The following is a 27,861-nucleotide window of genomic DNA, read 5'->3' as shown; positions in this document are numbered from 1 at the left end:
GTGTGGGAAGTCAAGAGTTGATATCCTATGGTTACACAGTACCGATCCCTTCCACAAGAATGGGGACTTTGCAAGCTTGGCTCAAGAGAGGCAATGAGGATGATTCCATAGCAATGCTCATTTGAGGTCACGCATGCTCTTGGCAGTAACAGCCAACTCTCGATTCACCCGTGGGAAGGATTCTCCGGGTGATTGCGGGCAAATATGTAACTCGACGTGCACGCAACAGATGGTCGAGCTGTCATCCGCACTGTAGAGAGATGTCAGAATCAGAATTTATACTGGAGGAATCCGATGAGCTATCAAGCTCCGTGAGAAATTTGCCCACGTTGCAGGTTTGTCAGAGCCTCTTCCATTGCGGAGCAAGAGATTGGAGAGTGGGCTAGAAGATGTTAACTACCTCGCCGCGTATGCAGGAGGTCGTGGGTTCGATCCCGACCCTGACGATGACTCTAAATTTGGAGTTTGCGTGTCTCTCTGCCTGTGGCCGCGTGGATTTTGTCTCCGGGTCCTCCGGTTTTTTTCCCTCCACATTCAGAATCAACATCACGCGTTTAGAGTATTTGACTGCTGCTATAAAATGTCCACGCGATAAACCACTTCGCTGGGCTATCATTTGTGGTGTGGCCAGGTCGCTTCTGATAAAGAGCTGTCTTACCATCTTCTTGGTTCTTTCGGTAAAGTCACGTAGAAGGGAAGTAATAAAATAATAAAAATAAAACATAATAAAGGAAATATTATTATATTAGTTTATTATTATATTATTTTATTATGTTTTATTTTTATTATTTTATTACTTCCCTTCTACGTGACTTTACCGAAAGAACCAAGAAGATGAATCCCTGCAGTCACGAAAGCTTTAAATCGAAAGCTGTCTTACCAGGTAAAAAATATATAAAACATAAACTATAGTTCAATACATTTTTATTTAAAGCTTTCGTGACTGCAGGGATTCGTATTCTTGGTTCTTTCGGTAAAGTCGCGTAGAAGGGAAATAATAAAATAATACAAATATAAAACAAAACAAATTCTCACGACGTTTCGACTGCAACACAAGCAAAGGTGTGGATTTCACACCTGATGATGATTGCTTGTGTTGCATTCGAAACTTCGTGAAAATTTGTATTGTTTGATATTTGTATTATTTTATGATTTCCCTTCTACGTGACTTTACCGAAAGAACCAAGAATATAGTTCAATAATCTTTTTTGATACGCATAAACTTAGAAATACATATTTCTAAAGGTCTTCGCGGATAGATAGTTCGAACGAGATGACGGTAGATTTGTGTTGTTGTTCGAAAATCACCACAATGCCGACACACCTCCGCTGTGTCTGCTCAAGTCAACTTGAGTTCATTTCACCGTTGAGGCCAGCCTGGGTTTCACATCTCTGCTCCACACTGGAGGAGGCTCTCGCGTCTAACGTTGCTGACCCACGGCCTGACCCCTGACCGGCATTTGGGAAGTGTCTTGACCCCCTTGACTGGTTGGGTGTTTTTTTGTTTGTTTGTTGTTGTTGTTGTTGCATCATCCATATTTTTTGTTGTTCGAATCCAGATTAACCTCGGGTAATGAATGGAAAATTGACTCCCAATTACTTTGAAATGTGAATTAACCTTGAGGGACATTGCCATAATTGGTTTCGTGATCCCCACAAACCGTTCCTGATGCCAATCCTCACCGAGCGCGCGCGCGCGCGTTTGTGTGTGTAGACAAGGTGTGGGTCTCTTCTAGGTCCACTCAGCCAAAACGATGCTTGCTTGCTTTGTGTCAACAAACCTAAGCGCTGGGGCAGGGAGGTGAAAGCGGTCGGCCTGAGCGTGGTTCGGAACTGCTCATGTACCCCGCGGTGTGTGTGCAGGAGTGGCCTTAATAGGTGCTCGCTGACAGGACCAGTCCCAGTAGTCTATCTAGGCTCGTTCAGGGGATGTGTGTCTGTCTGTCTGTCTGACTGCGTTGGTGCTCGCTTAGAGCACTTGCCCCAACGGTCTGTTTAGGCTATGGGGGGGGGGAACTTTGTCTTTGTATGTCTATCCGCGAGGAGTGGTGTCATGTGGAGCGGTGGCGCAGCGGTTAGCGCACCGTGCCACAAACCCGGCGACCCGAGTTCGATTCCCCGGCCGCGGTTAATGAGTGGCGTGTTTCGTCAGAACGTGTCCTAGGTCTCCCATAGGTTGACACAGCCTTAAACGAGTACCTGGTGTGATTTGTCAACATTAGCACTGGGGAGACAAAGGCGGCCGAGTGTGGTGTCGGCCACGGCATAACCTCGTGCCCCGATCAGCGTGCGTGGCGCCGAGTCCTGCAAATCAGGGTTCGACTCTTCGACGCAGGGAACCTCGCCACCAGTGTCATGGGCCTCCTCCTCTAAGTCGACTCAGACTAAAACGAGCAGTGGGGTTTGGGGGTGAGATACAAATGCGGCTGGGCCTGGTGTCGTTTCATGCCGGCGATACCGCCCCTTCATGCGCCACGCCGGCCTTAATAGGTGCTCGCAAACACCACTCGGCCAAACAAGTCTATCCTGTCTATATGTGTGTGTGTGTGTGCATGTCAATGTGTTTGGCATGTGCAAAATGATTTTATGCAGCAAGTCTATATCCTGTAGATATTCCAAGCTACTACTACTACCGTGCTACTAACCAGACACATTTTTAAGCGACACGACCCAAGTAACTTCTCTTTTGAATAAAATAAAACCAATATAATATGCTACCACTAAAAAGAAGCTGAATAATAACACCGTAACGAGCCCTTGCTTGAAAGGGAACAGCATCGAGCAGTGGCTTTAATTTTTGTTTTCTTTTTGTAAGACGAAAAAAGCCAACGCCACTGCAATAACGAGAGTATACTTTGCTCTATTGCCGAAGTTGACAAAGCGTGTGGTTTGTATTGGGAGAATTTTCTTTAAAAAAAAATAAAAATGCGTGGCGAGAGAAAAGAAAAAAAAACATTCGATGAAAAGTTAACAACAGGACGGCAAATGTGATGATTATAATGATGAACCTTGCTTGAACATTAATAAAATAAAATGTTAAAAACCGGAGGGTTTCTTTTTTATTCTGTTTCTCTGCTTGACCGAGTTGCCAGTGTATCTCGTGCCCAAGAGGTGGCGCAGAGGAGGACATGGGAGTGATGTCGTTCGCGATGAGAGTTTCGTTGATTGGGAGGTGGCATCGGTGGCTCAGGTCAGAGAGCAGAGCGCTACGCCACCGCTGAAGATCAAAGGCGCCGCGGTGGCGAGGTGTTAACAACCTCGCCCGGTATACAGGAGGTCGTATGTTCGATCCCGACCCTCACGCATTTGCGTGTCTCCCCGTGGTCGCGGGGAGACACGCAAACGCGTCACCGTCATCATGGAAATGAAATAATGCTGCCCCACTCCCCTTCCTGAGAGGAACGGAGGTCATCGAAGCAACCTTAGAATTGAGTATAAGTTTTACCCTTTTTTCTGGCAAACAAAACAGGTGTTGAGATTCCTTGGAAAAGGTTTAAGTTTGGTGTTTTAACATCTCAACACCTAAATTTTGATTTAAAGCTTTCGTGACTGCAGGGATTCATATTCTTGGTTCTTTCGGTAAAGTCACGTAGAAGGAAAATAATAAAATCATATTAATATAAAACAATAAAAATTCTCACGGCGTTTCGACTGCAACACAAGCAATCATCATCAGGTGTGAAATCCACACAAGCAATCATCATCAGGTGTGAAATCCACACCTGATGATGATTGCTTGTGTTGCATATCATTTCATTATTTCCCTTCTACGTGACTTTACCGAAATAACCAAGAATATATCTCAACACCTCTTTTGTTACCAGAAAAAAGGGGAAAACGTATTCTCATATTTTGGACATTATTAGTTCGTCGTATCCACTTCTGCGGACCATTCTCTTAACGCGCTGAAAGCCAGATTTGAACTCGGACCCTAAGCCGTACCAGCTCAGCAACTACAGTCAGAACAACTTTCCGTAAATAAAGGCATTTTATTTGGCGGCTGCCTAGCCTTAAGTTGTACACTTACGACCCATATTTGTTTCGCCTCGTCCAATTTGTTAAACGTCAACGTGTTTTGTCATTAGCGTTGCTCGTTTGAATTTCCCTTAAATATTCCATTTCCTGACTAAATAATTACGAAACAATTGTTAAAATTCCGGATAATCACGGTGAGTAAATGCAACAACAAAAGAAACGATTCAATTGGTGTCAATCGCTCGCCAGGAAGAAAGAGAAGCATTGGCGGTTCTCTGCCATCGTCAATTTTTGGAACGCGCGTGTGCGCGCGCTCCAAAGCGCGACACGGATTCTAAAGTTGCGGCGATGATGGAAGCTACTCACGGCGAGTTAACGTTGGGAGTGAACTGCGGTTGACGAACGTTTGACGACGATGGAATGAACAGGGTGCTTCAAAAAGATGTTAACACCTACACGGGACTATCGTTTTTTTATGGGAAAAGAACGGATACTACACAGTAACATGATAACAAATGTGATGTTAATGGCTTCAAAAAGTCAAAGAGTCTCCACTTGTTCGCCATCATTGTCAACGCGTGCCTGGAAACTTCTCCAGGTGGTCTCCAGAACCCGGAGGCACAAACATTTCTCGTGGTGTTGTTGCAAATTCTCAGAAGTGTTCACATTTTTTTTAAGCACCCTGAATAATAGTCCATACTCGGAAAGAATATAGTGAGAGTGAAGATTCATAATCAACGTTTTTGGGTTTAGATCGCGTTATTTATAAATGTGTCGTAACCCTCCACCACCCGACACGGCCAATCAGTAAAAAAGTGTCACGTTGACAAAAGACAAAATAGTTCACTGCTTTAGCCCACGTCGTACTCAAAAAAATTGTAAATGTTGTGGTTTCATGCTTCAACACATCGGTGGGCTAAAGCAGTGAACTTTTTATCTTTTGTCAACGTGACACTTTTTTACTGATTGGCCGTGTCGGGTGGTGGAGGGTTACGACACATTTATAAATAGCGCGATCTAAACCCAAAAACGTTGATTATGAATAATATTGGTCACGAAAGCCTACGTGTTAGAGAGTGAAGATGTTCAAACACAAAACAGATACCTGCTGCATCGTCAAGTCTGCACGAACCACACATACTTCGTGGTGAAACATGCACACACGTTTTGGCACTAATGTTACGCATTGTTCTTGAAACTGATTGGCCTACACCAGAGACATCCTCCTACATGGCCTCGTCTCGCCACCCGTGTTAGGCCCGGAGAATCACGCCACAAGGCGAACAGCACAGAGGCAATGCACGGATCAAAGCTTTGACAGCTCGGGTTGAGCAGTTCTATCTACAGCGCCCTCTTTGCCGGTATCATTTTGATAGATACAAGCAAACAAGGTTCACATAGATATCATATTTAATGTTTACTCGGACTTGTCATAACATCATAGCACGCACAGAAGAAGATACAAATTGACAAAACAATTACAGAGTTATGGGAATCTGATTTTATAAAATACATTCACAAAATTGTGGTAATATGGGAACGTGCTTTTGTAAGTCATCATCATCGGAAAATTACATGCCATAGCCTATCGAGCAAATTTATGGAAAGGCAACCCTGGCTCCAACACAAACATTGCTACTAACTGGCTGTGCTTAAGTGGCAGGGTGGGGCAGCGTGGTGCAGGGTGGGGCAGCGTGGTGCAGGGTGGGGCAGCGTGGTGCAGGGTGGGGCAGCGTGGTGCAGGGTGGGGCAGCGTGGTGCAGGGTGGGGCAGGGTGAGGGCAGCGTGGTGCAGGGTGGTGCAGGATGGTGCAGGGTGGCAGGGGTACCACTTGTACCACAGTGCTTTAAGTTCCAGGGTTCGATTCCCCCGCTCCGGATGCATTTCTGAGCAGAGTTTGTATTCTGTCCCCCTGTTCTGTATGGTGTTCTCCGGGTTCTTGAGTGTCCTTCCATAGCTAAAGAAAAATACAATGAAAACCAAACAATGTAACCTGGTGTTGGCCAAACGTCCCAATTGTAAAAAAGGACCTGAAAAATACCGAATGAGGATTACACGTAGCAGCAACGCTCTCTCATCAGGATCCTGTTGAAAAAGTCTGGGGAATCGGCGGTGTGTAAACGAGGATGATGATGATGATGATACTAATACAAAAAAAGAATTAAAGTGGGAGAGCATAACTCAAATCCAGGAACTCCACAATGCTCGCCCAAGTGCTCAGAATTCCCAACGTCGACACAAATCACCAAAAAGCACTTCCCGCGGTCACGAAGGCAAACAAATAAAAACACAATTATTACCAACTTGGCAGGACAATTATTTCAACATTCATTGCAAAACGAACGCTAAAATAAATATCAAGTAATTGCACGTAATTACAGAAAATCGCCACGTATTATCTCGGCAGGCAGGCAAGCGTTGAAACATTTCCGACACACTTGAGATACGAAGACGATGAGAGTGGGGGGGCAGCTATCCGATGCCGGGGAGAGGCCTGTTTACACGGCAAACCCCAACAGACAGCAGCAGCCACACCCCTGTGAAACGCAAACGGCAGGAAAAAAGAAAACTCCCACCCAGACCACCCCCGCAGCAAGTCTCGATCATCGTTCCGTGTGTGTGTTTGCGGGTAAGCGCCACGCCGCGCTACAAAGCCGGCAAACCCGAGTTCGATTCCCGCTCGCGGCCAACACCTGTGACGATTATCTGAATGGGTCGTGGGCCTCCCTTAGGTCGACTCGGCCTCAAATGAGTACGGTGTGTAAACATCGCCACCAAGGAGACAAAGGTGGCCGGGCGTGGTGCTGGCCACCCACCCCCTCGCGTGCCGTGCCGGCCTTCATAGGTGCTCGCTAACAGCACTTGCCCCCTACAGTCTGGTAAGGCTTTTAGGGGGAATCTTCGTCTCCGTTATAAAGTTGCTCGATAGGAAATGGGCCCTTTGCGGTACGTGAGGATTTGCAGCCGAGTGAACTTGCAGATGACTCGTGCGAGCGGTGTTCAGCTCGGCCTCTGTGGACGAGGCCCGTGAAGGTCGCTACCTGGCAGTGCCAGGCGGAGCTGCACATTTGTCCAACAGGGACCGAATCCTGATGTACCGACTTTTGGTGACGACGACCGCTTGTGTTGCGATCGAAACGTCGTGATATTTAAATTTTTGTTTTATTTTATTTTCTACCGACGTGACTTCACCGAAAGAACCGAAGAGTATTGACAACCCTGTCGAGTTTTTCTTAATCCCTTACAGATCCGCTCCCTGCACACCAGGATTCGAAGACGAGCGTTGTTGTTGTTGGTTATTTTTACGCGTCATAACTTACAAAAACGGACAAGTGGTACAAAACCGAACACATTTTTACCCATTCGTCGCACTCACGCACCGAAATACTTCTTCTTGGTTCTTTCGGTAAAGTCACGTAGAAGGGAAGTAATAAAATAATAATAAAACATAATAAAATAATATAATAATATATACTCTCGAGTGGCTGCAACGACAGTCTGGCTACAAAAACCAACAATATCATCACTAATTCCGCTTCTCTAATCGAATCGATCAAGCAGCTCTCTCTAAAACCGCCAGCTGCTAGACCACCCAGATTTAATGGTCTTCCAAAAATCCATAAAGAAGGTACTCCACTCCGTCCTATCGTTACCACCATCAACTCGCCTACCTACGAACTGGTCCGATTTCTGTCTGAGACCCTGCTTCCATTCACGGGCAAGACAACCTCAGCAGTACTTAATTCAGCTCACTTGGTTTCTCTAATCAAGGACATTTCACTGTTTCCAGATTGTTTGCTCGTCAGCTTCGAAGTAGTATATCTGTTCCCCAAGGTACCTGTACCTGCCGCCATAGCAATCATTGAAGACTTGGTCCAACAGGGACTGAATCCTGATGTACCATCTCTGGTGAGGCACTGCCTTACCAACACTTACTTCATCTGGAATGGTACATTCTACAAACAAAATGAAGGTACCCCTATGGGTTCTCCCTTATCACCAGTGGTAGCGAATGTTTTCATGGAGAAATTTGAAGAGATGCCATCCTGACATCCACCCTACGTCCTTCTCTGTGGAAGAGATACGTAGATGACACTTTCGTCATCCGGCCACATGGCCAGCCAGCACTGAACCAGTTTTTCAACCACATAAATTCCATACACCCATCATCAAATTCACCATGGAAGTGGAAAATGATGGCAAGCTATCATTCCTGAGTGTTTTGATCTAGATGCCTGATGGCTCGTTGGGACATTCCGTCTACAGGAAAGCCACCCACACGGATTCCTATCTAAAGCCCGACTCCCACCACCATCTGGCCCAGACGAACTCCCTCATCAAAACACTACACCATAGGGCCCGTTGCATCTCCAACCAGCGCCACCTAGCCAGTGAACTGGAGCACGTACACCAAGCCCTCAAGATAAATGGATACTCAGACCGCACAATCCGCAAAGCTGTAGCCCCAACCATGGGGAGACAACCATCTGAGGACCCAATCAAAACCATCACCTTGCCATACATAGCAGGTGTTACCAAATATTTTTCCAAAATCTTAAACACAAGATCCTGGTCCGATTCAATACAGTACACAAAATCCGTGATTTGATCCCATCTGTGAAGGATGTCATTCCTAACATGCAATACCCTGGTGTCTACAAACTAAGTTGTGTCTGCAGCAGCAGTTACATTGGGGAAACGAAACGACATGTCTCGGACCGTGTTCGCAAACACAAGGCAGATTTGAAACATGGCAGAACCAATACCTCTGCAGTGGCTGATCATTGTTTTAACGCAGTGGGCTCGCACGATATTGTTTCTTCCAAGACCAAGGTACTCTGCAAACCTTCGGACTACTATCAAAGATTTGTCCATGAAGCCATCCAGATATATAAACACAGAGACAATTTCTACCGAGAAGATGGGTACAAGCTGAGCAATCATTGGAAGGACGTTATTAACCAAGCAAAGTCGTAACTTGCCGTGGTGCTTCCATTCTTCCCTGCCGTCTGGCTGTTATCTCCGACTCTCCGAGTTGCATTGCCCTGTTAGGTGCCTCTGCATTAACGGGCTGGGGTCTCACTAACATGGCCACCTCTGCTCCCTTAGCCTCGATGTATCGATGATTCTGTCTGTGTGATGGGCTTTGTGTCTCACTGGCGCGACCACCGTTCTCTTGCGTGGACGTGCTTTCCCCGCAGCGCAGTTGGCAGCGCCGCAGCTTGTGTTACACATAGACATAACATTAACTTACTAATACCCCTAATCTCTCCCAGCAACATTGTGCTAATCTCCCATGAACACTGCTGTTGTGCGCATATGTGCGGATGATACTCTTATGCGGCGACGGAAGCTCATTTCATGCTAATCTCTCTCTCCCTAATCTCCTCCATTAACACAACTGATGTGCTTGCGTCCGGGGATGAAATTCCTGTCCAGCTCAGACCACGCTTGCTTGCCCATCACCACATATATAACCTCTTGTTGTAACAGCTCTCTCGCTGGTTCAGCAGTTCCACTGCTAGATTTTTTTTTCCGCCTGAGGACGACCGCTTGTTGCGATCGAAACGTCGTGATTTATTATTTATTTTATTTTCTACCACCGTGACGTCACCGAAAGAACCAAAGAGTAGTGACAAACCTGTCGAGTTTTTCTTAACGCCTTACAGATCCGCTCCCTGCACACCAGGATTCGAAGGCGAGCGTTGTGGTTGTTTTATTTTTACACGTCACTAACTTACAAAAACGTACAAGGCGTACAAAACCGAACCCCCCCCCAAAAAAAAAACCGAACACGTTTTTTATCCATTCATCGCACTCAAGCACCGCAATACTCTAGAGTGGCTGCAACGACGACTCGAATGTAAGAAAAATAATCGAGGGGGTTCGCGCACAGGATTTAAAAAGTAGTTCCAACCCGCTCGGGGAGGGGGGGGGGTTGTCTTGCTCCATGACGGTGAAACGCCCGAGGCACTTTGCGGTCGATAACAAAAACACTCATCGGCTGGGGAAAAAGGGGTGAGGCGGTCTGAGAAACGATTACCCCCCCCCCTCCCCCGCTGTGTGCCACTGAAAGATTTCAGAAGTCGCCGTTTTTGTTTTTCTACGATAAAACTTTCATCTCGGGAGGGGGGGGGGATAACAAATCTCCCGCTGACGGCACCGCGAGCCCGCGATGGAAATTAAACGTTCTTGCGGCGCGCGGTGAGATTTTATATATATATATTTCAATATATATAAGACACACACCGTTGAATTCCCCATCAAAGCGGTACTCCTTTCACAAACGCCTGGAGTGACGTGTGGGCCGAGTCGAACACCTTTTGGCGGACAACCGCACGTTAACGTTTTGGCGTTTTTGCAAGAACGCGACCGAAAACATGCGCGTCGACCGAGTACGGAGAGAGCGACGGGTAAATTCTGGACACGGCCATTGTTGGTCACGTCAGAAATATTCCCAGGATGCTCCCGGTGACCGATAAATATATGGCGAGATGTTAACTACCTCGCCTGGTTCTAGATTTGAAGCTTTCGTGACTGCAAGGATTCATACTCTTTGGTTTTTTCGGTAAAAAAACATCAGCAGTAGACCATGCTTTCCCACCTGATGACGGACGCTTGTGTTGCGCCCGAAACGTCGTGATTTAATTTAGTTATTGTTTATTTAATTTTTTACCTACGTGACTTTCCCGAAAAAACCAAAGAGTATACCTCGCCTGGGTTCGATCCTGACCCCGACGCCTGCTGCATATTTGGAGTGTGGGTGCGTGCATCTCCCTCTCTTCCCGCGGTCGCGTAGATTTTTCTCCGGGTCCTCTGGTTTTTTCCCACCTCCAAATTCAGAATCAACATCACGCGTTTAGAGTAATTGGCTGCTGTACATTTCCACGCGATGAGCCACTTTGTTGAGCTATCATTTGTGGTCAGGTCGCTTCTGAAAAAGCAGGTCGGTCTTACCTGGTGAAATAAAAATCGTTCAATAAAAGTAAACAGTTTCAATCTTTCGCGGGCTCTTTGTCAGGGCGTAGGCCTCAGCGTGCGGCCGCGGGCAGTGCGAAAACCAAGTCGCGTGCCAGATGCGTCAAGCACCCCGCCACTGCCCAACAGTTTAGTGAATATCCCTAGGGGTCGTGACCCCCAGGCCGGGCCCCCTCGAACCGCCGTTGCCGTCGCTTCTTCTTCTTCTTCTTGCCGCCCTCTCCGTCGTCGCTGCGGCCGTCCCTCCGCTCGCCCGAGCGTCTGTCTCGGCGCTCGCGACGGCGCTCCGCTCTGCCCTCGCGTTCTTCATCGCCGCCGCCGCCGTCTCCTCCGCGCTCCTCGGCGCCCCGCCTGCGTTTGCGTCGTCGCTCATCTCCACGCTCCTCTCCGCGCTTCTCTTTGCGCCTCTTCTTCTTCTTCTGCCGAGTCCGTCTCTCGCCGCTACCGCAGCGGCGCGCGGCCGCTTCATTGGTGGCGGACGAGGAGGAGGATGAGGACGACGATGACGACGAGAAGTGCCGGAGTGGACCGTTCCTTGCTTTCATCCTTTTGTTACTTTGTCCTCGCGCGTGCACACAATACACACACGCGCGAGAAAGGCCGCGCGCGCGTGAGAACACACAGCATGTGCACATCATATGCACGCAAGTGCGTTGACGTGCTATTGCACATCGTCAGTGAACGTGCGTACAGAAACACTCGTGTGTACATGCACACACATGTATATGTGTACGTGTACATAAAGTGAGCGAATGTTGAGGCCAGCACGGCACACGCAGTGGTGGCGTCGGTGTGGCCGGCATCACGCCCCGCCCAACTTTGTCCACCAGCTGCCGACGTTTACAGACCGTACCGGGTAGGACTAAGAATCGATGGCTGAGTCGATCTAGGGGAGGCCCAGGACGGATTCAGATATCGCTCGCCACTGATCGCTGGGGTTTGTTTGATGTCGCTCCCCACAGTACCAGTTCTAGCTGATTTGTGTAACCAGGATGAGAACTCAGAGGGCCCAGGAGAGAGTCTAATTTGCAAGACTCACCTGGGGCACCAACATGGCAAAAGCAAAACAAAAAGCACATCAATGCAGCAAAATATAAATCGGCACAAACACAACCGTGCCACGTGAGAAACGCTAAAATAATGCACACACGTGCAACAACACACAGCGACCGCCATTCCGCACACGGCGGCTGTGATGTAACATCAGCCTGTGCCAGGCTAGGTGCGCTTTGAGGCCAGGTGAAGTGGCGAAGACGCCCTGAATGGAAGTCACAAGCAAGACAGACCCGGTTGTTTTAGGTTCAATGACATGTACGTACACACATACAAATGTACAATTCTACATTTTTATATGCCAGGCCACAAAGACAAAGATCCCCTGCATACCCTTAACAGCAAGTGCTGTTAGTGAGCACCAATGAAGGCCTGCACAGCACACGAGGGGGTGGATGGCCAGCACCACGCCCGGCCGCCTTTGTCTCCCTAGTGGCGATGTTTACACACCGCACCAGGTACTCATTTGAGGCTGAGTCGACCTAGGGGAGGACCGGTTCAGATAATCGTCACTGGTGTTGGCCGTGAGCGGGAATCGAACTCGGGCCGCCGGGTTCGTAGCGCAGCTTCGCTCTAAACGCTGCACTGCCGCTCCGCACATGCCAGGCCACACGCGCGCACACACACACGAGGGACACACACACAGCAATCATCATAATCATCATTAAACGGTTATTTATGACTTTCCTTTAATTAGGAGCACCAATGCGCAAACTCGTGCAGTGCGTATCGGAGGCAGGCTTCGCTTCTAAAGAAGGATGAGTCTGTGAGGTTGGCCTTATTAAAAAGACATTTAGCGAATTTTTAAAAATAATTTTGAACTTGACGAGTAATGAGGTGCACTGGGCACGCACGCATGCACTCGCACAAAAACGACCGCACGCCAGACAAGACAATGATATAAAATAACATTCCGCATTCCGCATGGATTGCGATAGAGTATGGGTTCAAAGGTTACGGTTTATAATTGGTATGGTTTAACGGACGTAAAAAAGAAATCCAAATATATAGAACTACAAACGGTGTGGATGTGTGTGTGGGTGTGTTTGTGTGTGTGGATGTGGGTGTGTGTGTGTGGGTGTGTGGATGTGGGTGTGTGGATGTGTGTGTGTGGGTGTGTGTGTGGCAGGCAAGGCTGGCGAGCGGTAGTGTAGCGGTTAGCGCGCTGCGCGATGAACCAGGCGACCCGGGTTCGATTCCCACTCACGGCCAACACCAGTGACGATTATCTGAACCGGTCCTGGGCCTCCCCTAGGTCGACTCAGCCTGAAATGAGTACCTGGTTCGGTGTGTAAACATCACCACTGGGGAGACAAAGGCGGTCGGGCATGGTGCTGGCCACCCACCCCCTCGTGTACCGTTCCGGCCTTCATAGGTGCTCGCTAACAGCACTTGCCCCTACAGTCTTTTAAGGCTATTCGGGGGATCTTTGTCTTTTCTATCTTTATGGCAGGCAAGGCTGCGTTGGCTGGGCCCAGCCACCGCATGCCTAAACAGCTTTTGTTCGGCTGGATCGAGAGGGCTAAACAGGCACGGCACGGGCTAGAGAAGAGATGGAGCTGATGTGGTACAGGAGGACGTGGAGCTGAGTGGACTTGCCGATGACTGGTACCAGCGGTGTCAAGATCGGCCTCTGTGGAGGAGGCTCGTGAAGGACGCTACTGGGCAGTTGGAGGCAATCGCACCTCCAACAACAACAGAGGGGGGAGGAGCGATGCTCACAACAACGAGCGGATCACCGGGTGGCGAAAGCACAGCAAGTTGGTACAGTAGGGGGCACAGGTGGTGCATCAGCCAGTCATCTCAGTCAGTCGACCCGTGGCACCTGGGTCTGCCCCGTGACCTCCTGCCAGCGGGCGTTCGACACTTCACGTTGCCTCAAGGTGCACATAGACTGGCACAAGCGTCATGGTGACGTCACCGCCACTTAGTGGCGAATGGCGGTTGTTGTGTGTGGATGTGGGTGTGTGTGTGTGGATGTGTGTCGATGTGTGTGTGTGGATGTGTGTGGATGTGGGTGTGTGGATGTGGATGTGTGGATGTGGGTGTGTGTGTGGATGTGAGTGTGTGTGGGTGTGTGCTTGTGTTTAATTGCTTGCTGCTGGATTCCCCGCAGGAGAGGGATGATTACAGCAAACTCCGCGGGCTCCACAGAGTCCCTCCCTGCTTGTGTTTCCATGCAATTGACTCATGTGCACGCGTGCGCGTGGAACGGTGGCGCTGCGGTTAGCTCACTGTGCTAAGAACCCGGCGACCAGTGTTTGATTCTCGCTTGCGGCAACACCGGTGACGAATATCCGAAGCGGTCCTTGGGTCTCCCCCCCCCCCCAGCTCAACTCTGCCATGAACAAGGAGCCGATGCGGCTCATAAACATCAGCACAGGGGGAGACAAAGGCGACCAGGGGTGGGTGCTGTCAACACCACCCCCTCGTGTACGATGTCGGCCTTCACGGTTTGCGCGCTGAAAAGCGCCCGCCCCCGACATTCTGTTAAGGCTACGGTCGCTAGCGGCACTTGCTCCGACATTCTGTTAAGGCTGTACAGTGGTTCGTTGGCTCGATTGTGTCTGTGGCCTCTCGCTGGGGGCTCACGAGTGCGTGCAGCTGGTGACCAAGAGGGGATGTTTAAAGAATAACCTCGCCGCCGCCGTCACCGCCGCCGTCGTCGTCGTTATCAACGCGGCCTCGTCCTTGCTGTTCTTTTACCTTTTGTTTCGCAATTACGTGAAACTGGCGCAACCGTCAGCGTCACGCCGCCACGAGGTGAAGGCACTTCGACTCGAAGCTCATGCAGAGGGAGCAGCGGGACATCGCGGCGGCTCCGGACAGAGACGACGCCTCAAAACAAACTGCTGAGATGCCTTCTGCGGCCTCTCATCCACACGAGGTGGTGGACTTCAAGGTGTGCCACGCCAGCAGTGCTCTATGCGTGTGTGTGTGCGTGCATGCGTGCGTGTGTGTGCGTGTGTGTGCGTGTGTGTGTGTGTGCGTGTGTGTGTGCGCGCGTGCCGCGTGGGGAGCCGTGGCGCAGCCCTATGAACCCAGGTTCGGTTCTCACTCACGACCAACATCAGCGGAAGATATCGGAATCGGTCCCAGGTCTCCCCTAGGTCAGCGTCAAATGAACATTGTAACTGGTGCGGTGTGTGAACATCGCCATGAGGGAGACAACAGCGGCCGGGCGTGGAGCTGTGGCCACACACCTGCCCCCCACACTCGTGCCGGCATTGCGATAGGTGAGAGTACCTGGTGCGGTGTTTACATATGGCACTGACCAGACACCCGCAACGTGAGCCATGCCGGCCTAAACAGGTGCTCGCTAATAGAACTTGCCCTAACAATCTGCTTGGGCTGCCGTACTTACAGCGGTGGGCGGTAGTCGCTGGGATAGAGCTCCCAGAATCCAGCATGCCCCCACCTACCGGGGAGGAGGAGGGGCCGGTGGGGCGAGAGGTTAGAGGTCACGGGTCATCGCGCGACGGCTGACACAACATCAGCCGAGCCACTCTCAAGCCGAGCAGGGGACATCCTCCGACCAGCTCGTGCACAGGTGCTGGATGGACCGCTGCATCGGAATGTACGTGTTTGCTTCAAACTTCTTTCGCACCGTACATAGCCAACCGTGCTAATCGGAGGTGCGGGGGAAGGACAAAACAGCGAAGGATGGCAACAACGTGTATAAGCCTTCATCTAGCAGCCGATGTTCCCTAATTGCAATAAAATGCAATTCATGTTGAATAACCCTGACTGTACAACCATGCAGAGATTTCCATCAGTTTTTTCGCCAATAAGATCTACAAACAAAACTATAAACTATACAGCAGGAAGGCCCACTGAGCTTTTAAACCTTCATCATCTTCGCGACAGTTATCATGGCCTCTGCTAAAGCCCACCCATAATAACAACAGTCAGAGTAAGACGAATGTGTGCGCTTGCTTATTAAAATTCCATTTTTAACAGCGAGAAGGAACCGGGGGAGGGGTATGCAGTGGGGAAAAAGCAGCGTTCAACGTGCGAGAAAGAACAAAAAAAAACTAACTTTGGAACTCCCCCCGAATTAGAGAGGGGATGGGGGGGGAGATCAGACGCGGTAATGAGCGCAAAGACCGGTAAACGCCGGAGGATATTTAATTGCGGCCGCTCCATTTGCGATGCCGCTTATCGCGAGCAAGGCAACGGACATCGCTGGGGGAAGCGTCTCTCGGGACACCCAGCTCGTTACTCCTCCTAAATGTGTTTTTTCCTCCCAGATTCTGGGAAATGCTCAAAATGGGGATTGCCGTATTTATTTATGTTTTTAATATACACATTTATTTTTATCTTTTTTTTAGTTTTTTAACGCCACAATTATGTTGGACTCCTTGCCGCCGCTGATCGGAATCATGTACGCGAGATTATGGGACTTCCCGTTCGGAGTTTTCACAGTGAATAGTGCATCTCCTCGTTGAGGATAATCATAATAAGCCTCATTCATCTCACAAAGTGCATTTCACAACTTGACACAATCCACAACACACGGAGGTGCATATATATTTAGACGATGTTTTCAGCCAATTTCTGAGCGCTTATACACGTGGCAGGAAACCGAATCACCCCGCAGATAACACACGCTTAGCGAGGGGGCAACTCTCTATCCCGTACAGCTGGGACAGATGTACAGCCTTCCCCTGGCAAGCCAAGGTTTGGCACCTTGACATGCTCACATGGAAGGGAATTTTCGCAACAATAAGTGTGAATCACCAATCCTCGTGCTGGGTTACAGGCATGGTGGAAAGCCAACACCGCCCAAGAGATGATGTCACTCACCCTCTTTAATTGCCTTATAGCAATGACGGAGGGCATTAACCTTGATATGACCTTGACAGCATGCTTTTTGACAGCATGTTTGGCAATTACAGTTACATTTGTCTGTGACGAGGTAATCTCTATATGCATGCGAGTCTAATTATATGCATTTTCAACTAAAATAGAATTTTTAAGAACATTTCTCAACTGATTTGTGAACGGCTACTCGGGGTTTGCTTTCAGCACCGTTTGACTTTTTCATGCCGTCTCTTCGGCCCACACTTTGTCCGAATCAACATACCGCGCCTGATCCTAATGTATAACGCTAATTTGAAGGTACTGATAAGTAGTGAAACAAATATTGACTTGGTTGGAACAAATATCTGTTTCCCCTATTGGAAATAAAACGCTCCCCGTCTATCTGTTCTCAGTGGAATAAATATTCAAGTGAACAAATGTGCATTTACGCCAATTCGGTATATCTGACGCGGCCATTGTGAGCCATTATGCCACCGAAACTAAACTATTTTTATTTGACCGGGTAAGGCCCACTGAGCTATAAAACTATTTTTCAGAAGCGACCTAACAACAAGTGATGGCCCAACGAAGTGGCTTATCATCGTGTGGAAATTTATAGCGGCCAAATACTCTAAACGTGTGATGTTGATATCAAAATGCGGAAGGAAAAACCGGAGCACCCGGAGAAAAATCCACGCGACCACGGAGAGAGAGACACACCGCAAACTCCAAATATACATACCGGCATCGTCAGGGTCGGGATCGAATCCATGCACCTCCTGTATACCAAGCGAGGTAGTTAACATCTCCTAGCCACCGTGATGATGATGAGAGAGAGACACGCAAACTCCCAAATATACAGCAGCAGGCGTCAGGGTCGGGATCGAACCCACGCCCTCCTGTATACCAGGCGAGGTAGTTAACATCTCCTAGCCACCGTGATGATGATGAGAGACACGCAAACTCCAAATATACAGCAGCAGGCGTAAGGGTCGGGATCGAACCCAAGCCCTCCTGTATACCAGGCGAGGTAGTCAACATCTCATAGCCACCGTGGCACCCTCACCTCCCACGCCGGCCTCGTCTCTCACCGGTCGGGGTTTGGTGCCTCCGCCTCGTGGAGTCTCCGACGCCACCTTCTTCCATCGTCGCTCGCCTCCGCCGCCGTAGTCGCCGTCGCCACCGCATCGTCGTCGTCGTCGTAGCCGTCGCACCGCATGTGGCTTCTGCGGGGGATGAGAGGAACGCGCGGCGGCAAGTCGCTCCGTCAGATCGACGGTTGCGGGGGGGAGGGCGGTTCTTTATTTCTCAAAAGGAAAAAATAAAACTAGTGTTTTTATTTCAACCAGGTAACGCCCATTGAACTATATAGTTCTTTTTCAGAAGCGACCTGCCCACAAATGATAGCTCAATGAAGTGGAATGTCGTCGCGTAGAAATTTATAGCAGCCAAATACTCTCTAAGCGCATGTTCATTCTCAATGTGTTGGAGGACCCGGAGAAAAATCCATGCGACCACGGGGAGAACACGCAAACTTAAATTATACAACAGGCATCGTCAGGGTCGGGATCAAACCCACGACCTCTTGCACACCATGGCAATGGAGTTAACCTCGTGCCACCGCGGCGCCCCTAGATTGCTCCATCTCCCTGGTGAGCGTCCTCTTGGGGAACGCTGCCTCACATCGCTCAACTTACAGGGTCTTCATCATCGTCGTCATCATCGTCATCGTTTGTGACCATGTAAAAAAAACAAGCGGCTCTTTAAGTAGGATAAAGTGGCTTTCCCGGAGCAGGTCGGCAGCTCGTTGCCAGACTCACAGAGCGACGAGACACATTCTAAATGATGCGGCTCAGACATGGATCGGGATCTGCCTCACAGCCTCGATCCCATCGTCGAGCCTTTCCGTATCCGCTTCCTGTTTTCGCACAGCCGCGATTAATAAACCGTTACAATCGCAGGCCTCAATTTATACACAGCCACGATCACCGGCATCAATTTATACACCAGCCTGGCCAATCAGGGGGCTTCCAAGAGATCCTGATCAATAGAGTGCTCAGCTCCCCTGCTGAAGGCTAAGCTCCCCTTCTATACTTTTTCATTTAAAGATTTTTTTAAAGAAACTGTGTCATGCATTGCCCCTACCCCCCCCCCACCCTTTAATGAAAGCCACAGCAATAGCGTTGATAGAGTTGCCAAGGCCGCGTTTGCCGCTTCTTTAACGAGCGAATTATACATCACATCGACAGAGAGGCGACGGTGAATCAAAATTTCACGATGATTTTAAAAAAATGTTTTTGTTACTTTAACACGCAGGGTTGAATGGGCCTGTGACAATCAACGCGCTACACTTGGCAACCCGGTTTAATCACGGGCGCCCGAAAGCAGGATTCAAACCCCCCGCTGTGCTGACTCAGCGCTCTTCTTTCCCGAGCCACCTGTGCGACAAGTCCAGCGCAAACAACGCGCGTGCTCCCGGCAGAGTGGCCACAGTGTGCAGTGTACACACCGCCCAGCGCTCGAGAGGAGGCCCCGGGGGCTTCAAGTAACTTACTCTGCCATGTCAACACCGTGAGAGCAATGTGTACTTGTGCGGGGTGTTTATTGGAATTACCCAAAGGTGTAGCGAGTTGATAGCTAGTCACATTCCCAGTCACCACCGCCTGTAATTGCTCAGAGTAATTTCAATAAAGACTGCGCAATCTTAGTGGTTTTGTCACGAGATTTAGAGACTTTTTCGGTTTCCCTAGCAACGAAATGTTGTCATCGCGAGTTTCTGCGACGAGAATTTACAAGTGATTCCAGGTGTGTGTTAAGAATCCTGTGCCAGTTTATGATGCTCATCGAGTACCGTTTGATGACCTTGAGTGACTTTCCGCTGTAAGGATAACTACAAATTATTTTTAATTTTACCAGGTAAGGCTCACGGAGCTATATAGCTCTTTATTAGAAGCAACCTAGCCACGAATGATAGCTCAACCAAGTGGCTTACTTATCATGTGGAAATTTATAGCAGCCAAATAATCCAAACGCACGTCGATTCTAAATGTGGAGGGCAAAACCGGAGGCATCAGGGCCGGGATCGAACCCACAACCTCCTCCATACCAGGCGAGGGAGATAACATCTCCTAGCCACCGCCACTCTGCCCCCCCCCCGCCCCCCTCCACACACTCCACCCACCACCCCCTGCCGACCTTCCAAGGACGGGAGAGGCCATGCGCCTCCGTTTCCGTCGGACGCCGCCGTCCTCGGTGAACGTCTGCATCTGCCGCTGCTTCCACATGACGCTCACTTCCTGCATCTGGAATGCGCGCGCGTTAAGCACACAAAGACGCACGCGCAGGGACGCACACACGCGCAAAAGCACGTACGCATCGTCACGTAGCCCGAGCAGCACACGCCCAGGCATTACGAGGTGGCCAGGTCAATCGGGGGGTCTCATAATGGCCGTGTCCAAGTACTGAGTCATCACGGCCGAGATCCTGGATTCAAGCCTTGGGACTGGGACGCTCTTTGACAGCCAGGCGTGGTGGCTATGTGCGCCTGTGACCCCAGTACTTTAGAAGCGCGGGGAGGTAGATCACGTAGAGATCTGTGAGACTCTCAAACCCGATGGGGCTGCGAGTTGGAGATTGCAGAACAGCAATTGGGTTTGCAAACCTTTCCATATAGGCCTCTGAATATTATTGCTTGTACGCGGGAATTCTGAAAGGTAGTCTGGTTTCCGCCGACATGCAAAACACTTCTTAAAATCCCTTCTTCGCTTGTAATAATTATGTATCCAGGAATGCCACACCGAGTACAATGACTCTTTTGCAAGAGGGTCCACCTTACTGTATGTTTTTATTTTAAGATGTTTTCAGCCAATCAATTATGAGTTTTTATACACGTGCGAGGAAACAGGAGCACCCGGAGAAAACCCGCACGCATCAGTGGGTGACACTCAATGCCTATACAGCAGGAAACAGATGACGATGTCTCCACTTGCTCTACTGCCATCTGCTGTCGAGCCAGGGTATGGCACCTCTACGAAGACGGGAAGGGAGTTTCACAACCTCCAGTGCTGGATCACAGGCCACGTAGATAGCCACTACCGCCCAGCATTTCCATTCTGCCTGCTCAACAGCGGCACCAGGCCTGAATGAACATCATTCCACTGTCTCGCATCTCAAAATCGGTCTCACCCCCTATGAAAATTCCAGTCTCTTTTTCTTTCAGATCTCAATTTGCTACATCCATCTGCACGGTTCACCAAACCTGTTTCATTCTGATCGGAGATCACGAGGGATTGAAGCTTCCTCTGATCCACATGGTACAACACCTTGTTGATCCAGCAAGGCATCATTCAAGTCCTTTGGGTCTTTCGGTAAAGTCACGTAGATAGGTTCAAAGAAAATAACAAAAAATAACAAAAAACTACGACGTTGACGAACGCTTGTGTTGCGATCGAAACGTCGTAATTTTTTGTTATTTTCTTTGAACCTATCTACGTGACTTTACCGAAAGACCCAAAGAATATGAATTCCTGCAGTCACGAAAGCTTTAAGTCAAGATTTATCATTCAAGTGTTAAAACTATTTTAGGACCGGGCGATGTTGCTAACGTATAATTCTAATTGAGTAATTTACAAGGTCATTTTCAGCATTGTGATGTTTGGCAATTACAGTTACATCGATTTTTGTTTTTAGCTATGGGAAGAAACTGGATGAGGGGCAACCCACAGGGCACAGGGGGAGAGAGAACATACAAACTCCACGCAGAAAAGCATCCAAGTCAGGAATCGAACCCAGGCCCTGCTTGCTGCGACGCACGAGCATTGCCGCCATGCCACGCTGCCCCCAAAAATGAATCATTCCACACAAATGCCCCCGACCTCTTGACCTGGTGTGGCTCTGCTGCCTCTAAGGACGCCACGCTTGGCCTGCGTGGCCGACGCTTGATTTATTTTCTTGTGTTGCATCATTCCCCAGCCCTGACATCGGCAGACGTCACTGCCGCCGCTATCCCTGCCGCCATCGCTCCCCTCCCCCTCCCCCGACCTCTTTCCCACAGACTCTTAGATTTTCGGTTAAATTAACGTAGGTAAAAAATAATAAAATTAAAATTAATAAAAGTAATAATACAAATAAAATAATAAATCACGACGTTTCGGAGGCAACACAAGTCTCTGTCATCAGGTGGGACCGTCACAGCTAAATTTACTGTATCAAGTGACGGTCCACCTGATGATGGAGACCTGTGTTGCCTCCGAAACGTCGTGATTTATTATTTTATTTTTATTATTACTTCTATTAATTTTAATTTTATCATTTTTTACCTACGTGACTTTGCCGAAAAAACTTAAGAGTACGAATCTTTGCAGTCACGAAACCTTCAAATCTAGAATTAATACCCTCTTTCCCACAACCAAATCACCCCGTGAATGCGCTCGATCTTGGAAAGCTAGACAGGCATGAGCTGGCCGAGTGGCTGGATGGAAGACTGCTTGGAAATAGTCGCTGGCAATGTAGGCTCAGGCTGTCAAGTGGCCAGGAAATGGGTGCAGAGCAATGGATTGTTGAATCTTTACTCTTTGGTTCTTTCGGTAAAGTCACGTATAAAGAGAAAAATAATACATTAAATACTAGCATACGACGTTTCGATTGCAACACAAGCAATCATCATCAGGTATAAATGAAATAGAAACACAAATCTAGTATGCTTAGAAATGTAATATAATACAACAGAGTCGGATAACATAACAGTCAACACCCTACCTGGTTGATTACGTTCTTCCTGAGAATGCTCTGTGATATCTGTCTCTACTTATATGTCTGTCTATATGTCTCTGGTTCTGTGTTTTATCTCTCTCTCAAATTTAGCATTCACAGGAAGAACGTAATCAACCAGGTAGGGGGTTGACTGTTATGTTATCCGACTCTCTGTTGTATTACATTACATTTCTAAGTATACTAGATTTGTGTTTCTATTTCATTTATACCTGATGATGATTGCTTGTGTTGCAATCGGAACGTCGTCTGCTAGTATTTAATTTATTATTTTCTCTTTATACGTCACTTTACCGAGAGAACCAAAGAGTAATTCCTGCAGTCACGAAAGCTCCAAATTAAGTATGTTGAATCTTTATTTAAAATCAGAATATGTATTTACCATGGAGAAATCCGATGAGCTTTGAACCCATCTGTGTGGAGCTTTGAGTGTAACCCGCCCTCCCCCCCACTTTTGTTCATGGTGGGTTTTCTCCAGGTACTCCGCTTTCCTCCCACGTGCTCATCAATGGAAGTGGTCAAACATCATAATCATCTTGAAGCAGTCATCAGACACATTGAGGTTTTTCTGGGTAAATAAAGGGCATGATTATTATCGGGGTGGAGTCATGGCCCAGTTGTTAGTGCACCAAACTCTTCATTTAAATTCCTGGTCACCCAGCATGAAGTATAGTCAAACAACCCCCATGACCGACACAAATTAACAAAGCACTGCAAATTATCATAAAAATTACAGAACGTTGTCAAATCACCGCCGGATAATTGCCGTTCAACGCTCTGTTCGTCATTGGGTCCGTTTGACCATATTTCACCACACTGGTCCGCATGCATTACGCATACCCGTCAACCCCTATCAGTGTCTACAATATTACAGACAAATTCAGACCTTATAAGTCACCGCATGCCCTTATAAATCTCAACGTTCATCCTACAAGATCCCATCACAAGGGGGAAACACAAACAAATGACCGCACCCATCCTGCGTACTGCCCTTGAACATAGGTCGGGCTCTCCCACTCTTTCAAATGTCTGCCTGTCGGCGTCGCTAATGTCGCTTTCTTCGCCGCAGGAGGTAACTCTGCCAGTGTCGCTGAGCTGTGGCGTGGCTTGTTTGGCAAATTGGATGTGGAAGTGTAGCCTTGCGCATGATCTGTACCCGAGAGCGTCATAATTCCGGATCAAATTTGTCGGCTGTTACGGGGATCGCGATTCTCCAGAGTAAAAAGAAAAGCTATCCCACGATTTTTTTTTTTACCGTATTATTCTATTTTTGCCCATATTGAAACGGCTGTATGTCGTATGAAACTGAAAACTCTATTTCCCTGTACAAGAATACAAGTAAACCGTATGGGTTGACAGCCGTGATCAAGTGATGGGAAGGATTCCCGGGGAACCGTTTCAGATGTTTACACGCCACCGACACGGTGCAGTGCTTTGACCACTGCACCAATCACTCCACCCCCAGACGTTAAAATTATTATCAATTACTCTCCAAGCTGCTTATCCTCCACCCTTGCCATGCAGCAGGATAACGCAATCCCTGAGGAGCAATTGCCGGAGGGTCCCCACGTCCCCTTGCATAGCCCCTCCACCGCCTACCCCCCTCCACCCTCCGTTCCCATCGATCGCTGCTGCTGCTGCGGCTGCTGCTGCTGCGTTACCTTGTTGTGAGCGTCCGTGTGCCGGATTACGTTCCTCAGCAGACGCTTGTCAATGCACGGCAGGCGAGACATCCTGAGATCTGCTTACACGCACGCAGGCAAGGACAACGTACACACAACACAAAGACAAGGGGTTTTCTGCAGCCTTGACAGACTGTTGGGGCAAGTGCCGTTAGCGAGCGCCTGCCAAGGGCGACATGGTACATGTGGGGGGTTGTTAAGCTAGCACCACGCCCGGCCCCCTCGCTCTCCCAATTGGTGATGTTTTACACTTTGCAAAAGGTACTTGCATGAGGCTGAGTTGACCTAAAAAAGGCCCATGACCGGTTTAGACACCAATTGATGTTATTTAAATTAGAATGGATGCTAACTGAAGCGAAGTTTCAGGGACTCTAGTGCAGTGTGCAAACTACTGCTACACCACTTCCCACGATAAAAAAACGCACACGTAAATGAGTGCATGCATAAACACATACACATAAACACTTGTGTCTGCAAATAAACTATAGAACGACCATCACCTTGTGTAAATTATGGAACAGATATGTAAGGCATCACAAAGAAGCATTTAGCTCGCAGTGGCTCATGCTCTAATCAGAAGCATAATCGCAAAATCCACGGTGATAAATTCAGCATTTGTGGTGTGCCAGCCTTCGTGTCAACTCCACCCCGGGATGGCTTCTTGTAATCGTAGGAGTAGTGAGATGTGTTTAGATCTTTAGCAGTGACCTTTTTACATGCTCTGACTGAATAACTTCATGTGACTCCGCGCAGGGCAATTACATGCCTTCAAGCGATTCTGAGTGGTCACGATTTGGTGGTCATGCTCTGATTTAACAAATTACATTTGGCTGTATTTTGGATGTAAGAAGCATCGTTACGCTACCTGCAAATATGTCCGTTGTGTTTATTTGATTTAATCATAATCAACTCTCACAATTCAAAGAGTGCATCGTGATTGCAAGAACTTATTTTCGTAGACGGCTCGATGATCCAACATAAAACACCACAGTCGATCTACTGCTGGATTAGGGCATCCCCAAGCCGTTGCTATCCCTCGCAATCCCGTTTCGCTCCCATCAATCTCACTTCACTAAACCTTTCCTATACTTTGCACTCCTATAGTTTTTTTTTGTATTCTTTGACGTTGTATCTTTCTGACCAGACCATATTGGACGTCTGTGAAAAAGAGCTTCACAGCTCATCGGATTTCTCCAGGTTGAATTACTGATTCTGATCGCGACTCCTGCACATGAACGGATCTCATCGCTTTATCTCCACGGTGGTCGTCTTCTTGGACGCATCGTCTCCTTTGCAATCCATCACCGGTCTCGAACATCGGCCACCCTCCCTATCTAGACATGTTCCAGGAAAACAAGTAACACTGGGGGAAGGTGAAATGCTCACTGCCAGCACTGAAGATTAGAAAAACCTCGCACCCACTAAATTATAATGATCCGTGCTGTACAAAGTGCTGCGCAAGCGAGATTCAAGGGCTAATTGAAAGTCTGCGCACGCTTGTGGAGGTGTACAAGAAGTGATGTAGGCAGTACGCCCTCTGCTGCTTGGAGTTTATATGTAACCGATGTGTTGGAATGAATACTGTATGAGGAAACGAAGACAACTCAAGTGGTGTGGTACAAGTGGTTCCCGCACTGAGCCGTGAACCCGACCAACCTGAGTTCGATTGCCAGCCACGGCAAACACCAGTGGCGAGTGAGATCTGAAATGCCGCTGGGCTCGCCAACTTCACCAACCCACATTGACCAGCGTGGTGCAGTTTGGTGAAATAACCCACGGAATATACACGGCAGTAGGAGGCCCTGATCTAGCAATGGATGTAGAAAGAGAAGCACATGTTACAGCAGGTGCCAATGCAGCCAGTTATTTTTGTTAGATTGGAATTGCTAGAATTTGGCCAAACTGTTCACTAAGTACCTGAATCGGGCGGATATCGGATACGGTTTATTGACGGGTTACATTTAAAAAAAACTATTTGCGAAGATTAAAGACACGAAATATGTTTTACAAGTGTTACAAATCTCAGACTCTTTAGAGAGGAACCTTGTGTAACAGTGTGATTCATTAATGTACAGACCCCGAGACATGGATACCCTGGCCATTGACCGAGCAACCCAACGTTCCTACCAGCTCCCTCCGCAGGAATGTGTTATATGGGCATTGTCTTTGAAACTGATTGGCATACAACATAGACAGCAGCCTTCTTTAGGGCCTTGTCTCACCGGTGTCAGACCAGAGAACGCCAAAAGGCGACCAGTACAGAGACAATGCCACTATCAGAGCATTTATAGCTCGGAGTGAACAGCTACAAAATGGGACCTTTTTTGCCAATATCAAAATATGAATAGGTGTTTACCCTTTCTGGCAATAACACAGGTGTGCTAAGATGTTCAAACACCAATTAGAAACATTTTGCGAGGCATCAAGTCTGCATTAACCCCAAGTACTTATGGTGAACATGCAAACCAAACATGATAATAAATGAGCATTGTCTTTGAAGTTCATTGGCCTACACCATGGGTCGGCAACCTACGGCTCCGGAGCCGCATGCGGCTCTTTACGGGCTGCTTCTTGACGATATGTACGTATGTACAGTATGTACTCAGATGCATTGCGGCTCTTGAAATACTGAATTTTGTACCGAATTGGAAAGAAATGGCTCTTCTTGTTATTTAGGTTGCCGACCCCTGGCCTACACCATAGCCTTATTTATGGCCCAGTCCCACCAGTGTCAGACCAGAGAACGCCAAAAGTCCAACAATACAGAGATAATGTCACTATCAGGGCATTTATCAGAGGTGTGGACTCGAGTCATGTGACTTGGACTCGAGTCAGACTCGAGTCATGAATTTGATGACTTGCGACTCGACTTGGACTTGCATAACAATGACTTTGTCCCACCTATGAGATGTGGACTCGAGTCATGTGACTTGGACTCGAGTCAGACTCGAGTCATGAATTTGATGACTTGCGACTCGACTTGGACTTGCATAACAATGACTTTGTCCCACCTCTGGCATTTATAGCTCGGGATGGGCAGCTGTATCATTGCCAGAGAGAGTAAAACCTCTTCTCAGTTTTCATACTTTGATACCGGCAACAACAAAAATCAAGTCCCATGAGAATATTTATTTTCATGGCGTTAGCGATGCTTGGTCAACCGCAGATTGCAAGATACATAAACCAACGGCGAAGTTTGTTGACAAACAGCAGCTTTAATAAGTAATCAAGTCTTGTTGTTGTAGCTGTTGTTGTTTGTAAAGCGATGGTAGTAGAGTAGTTGATTCCCCAAGTAAACGAAGGCCGGAGTGTGTGTGTGTGCATCGTTCCGTCTTGTACCAACCTTGACGGGCGTTCCAAACGGACGCCGCCACTCGCTCTCGCCCACGCGTGCCGACAGTGGGTCTTTAATAATTAGAAGTGTTTGTTTATTACATTCGTAACACGACAACGGAATCTTGATTCAGATTATAACAGCGGGGGAGCGAAACACGACTACAGTACTCTACTGTACCACTCAAGGTAACTCGTTGTGGTGACGTCACGTCACGTGACGCGGCGGGCGGGGGGGGTGTGGAAGAGGCGGCGGGGGGGGGGGCGT

At 48.3% G+C, this 27,861-nt stretch overlaps 1 protein-coding gene across 1 annotated transcript; it reads right to left on the bottom strand.

Moving 5' to 3' along the window:
* Positions 1 to 5,403: 5,403 nt before the first annotated feature.
* On the bottom strand, positions 5,404 to 27,781 carry NKAPD1 (NKAP domain containing 1). The gene is made up of 6 exons (XM_078870002.1): positions 27,604 to 27,781; positions 24,240 to 24,319; positions 20,005 to 20,111; positions 17,901 to 18,035; positions 15,371 to 15,424; positions 5,404 to 11,508 (listed from the first exon to the last, which is right to left on the bottom strand). The coding sequence occupies exons 2-6, from the start codon at positions 24,309 to 24,311 to the stop codon at positions 11,097 to 11,099; spliced, it is 780 nt and encodes a 259-aa protein (XP_078726128.1). The 5' UTR covers positions 24,312 to 24,319; positions 27,604 to 27,781; the 3' UTR covers positions 5,404 to 11,096.
* Positions 27,782 to 27,861: the final 80 nt, after the last annotated feature.

Source organism: Lampetra fluviatilis, chromosome 29, assembly GCF_964198595.1.
Source record: "Lampetra fluviatilis chromosome 29, kcLamFluv1.1, whole genome shotgun sequence".
NCBI lineage: Eukaryota > Metazoa > Chordata > Hyperoartia > Petromyzontiformes > Petromyzontidae > Lampetra > Lampetra fluviatilis.
This window is presented reverse-complemented; position numbering and strand designations above follow the sequence as displayed.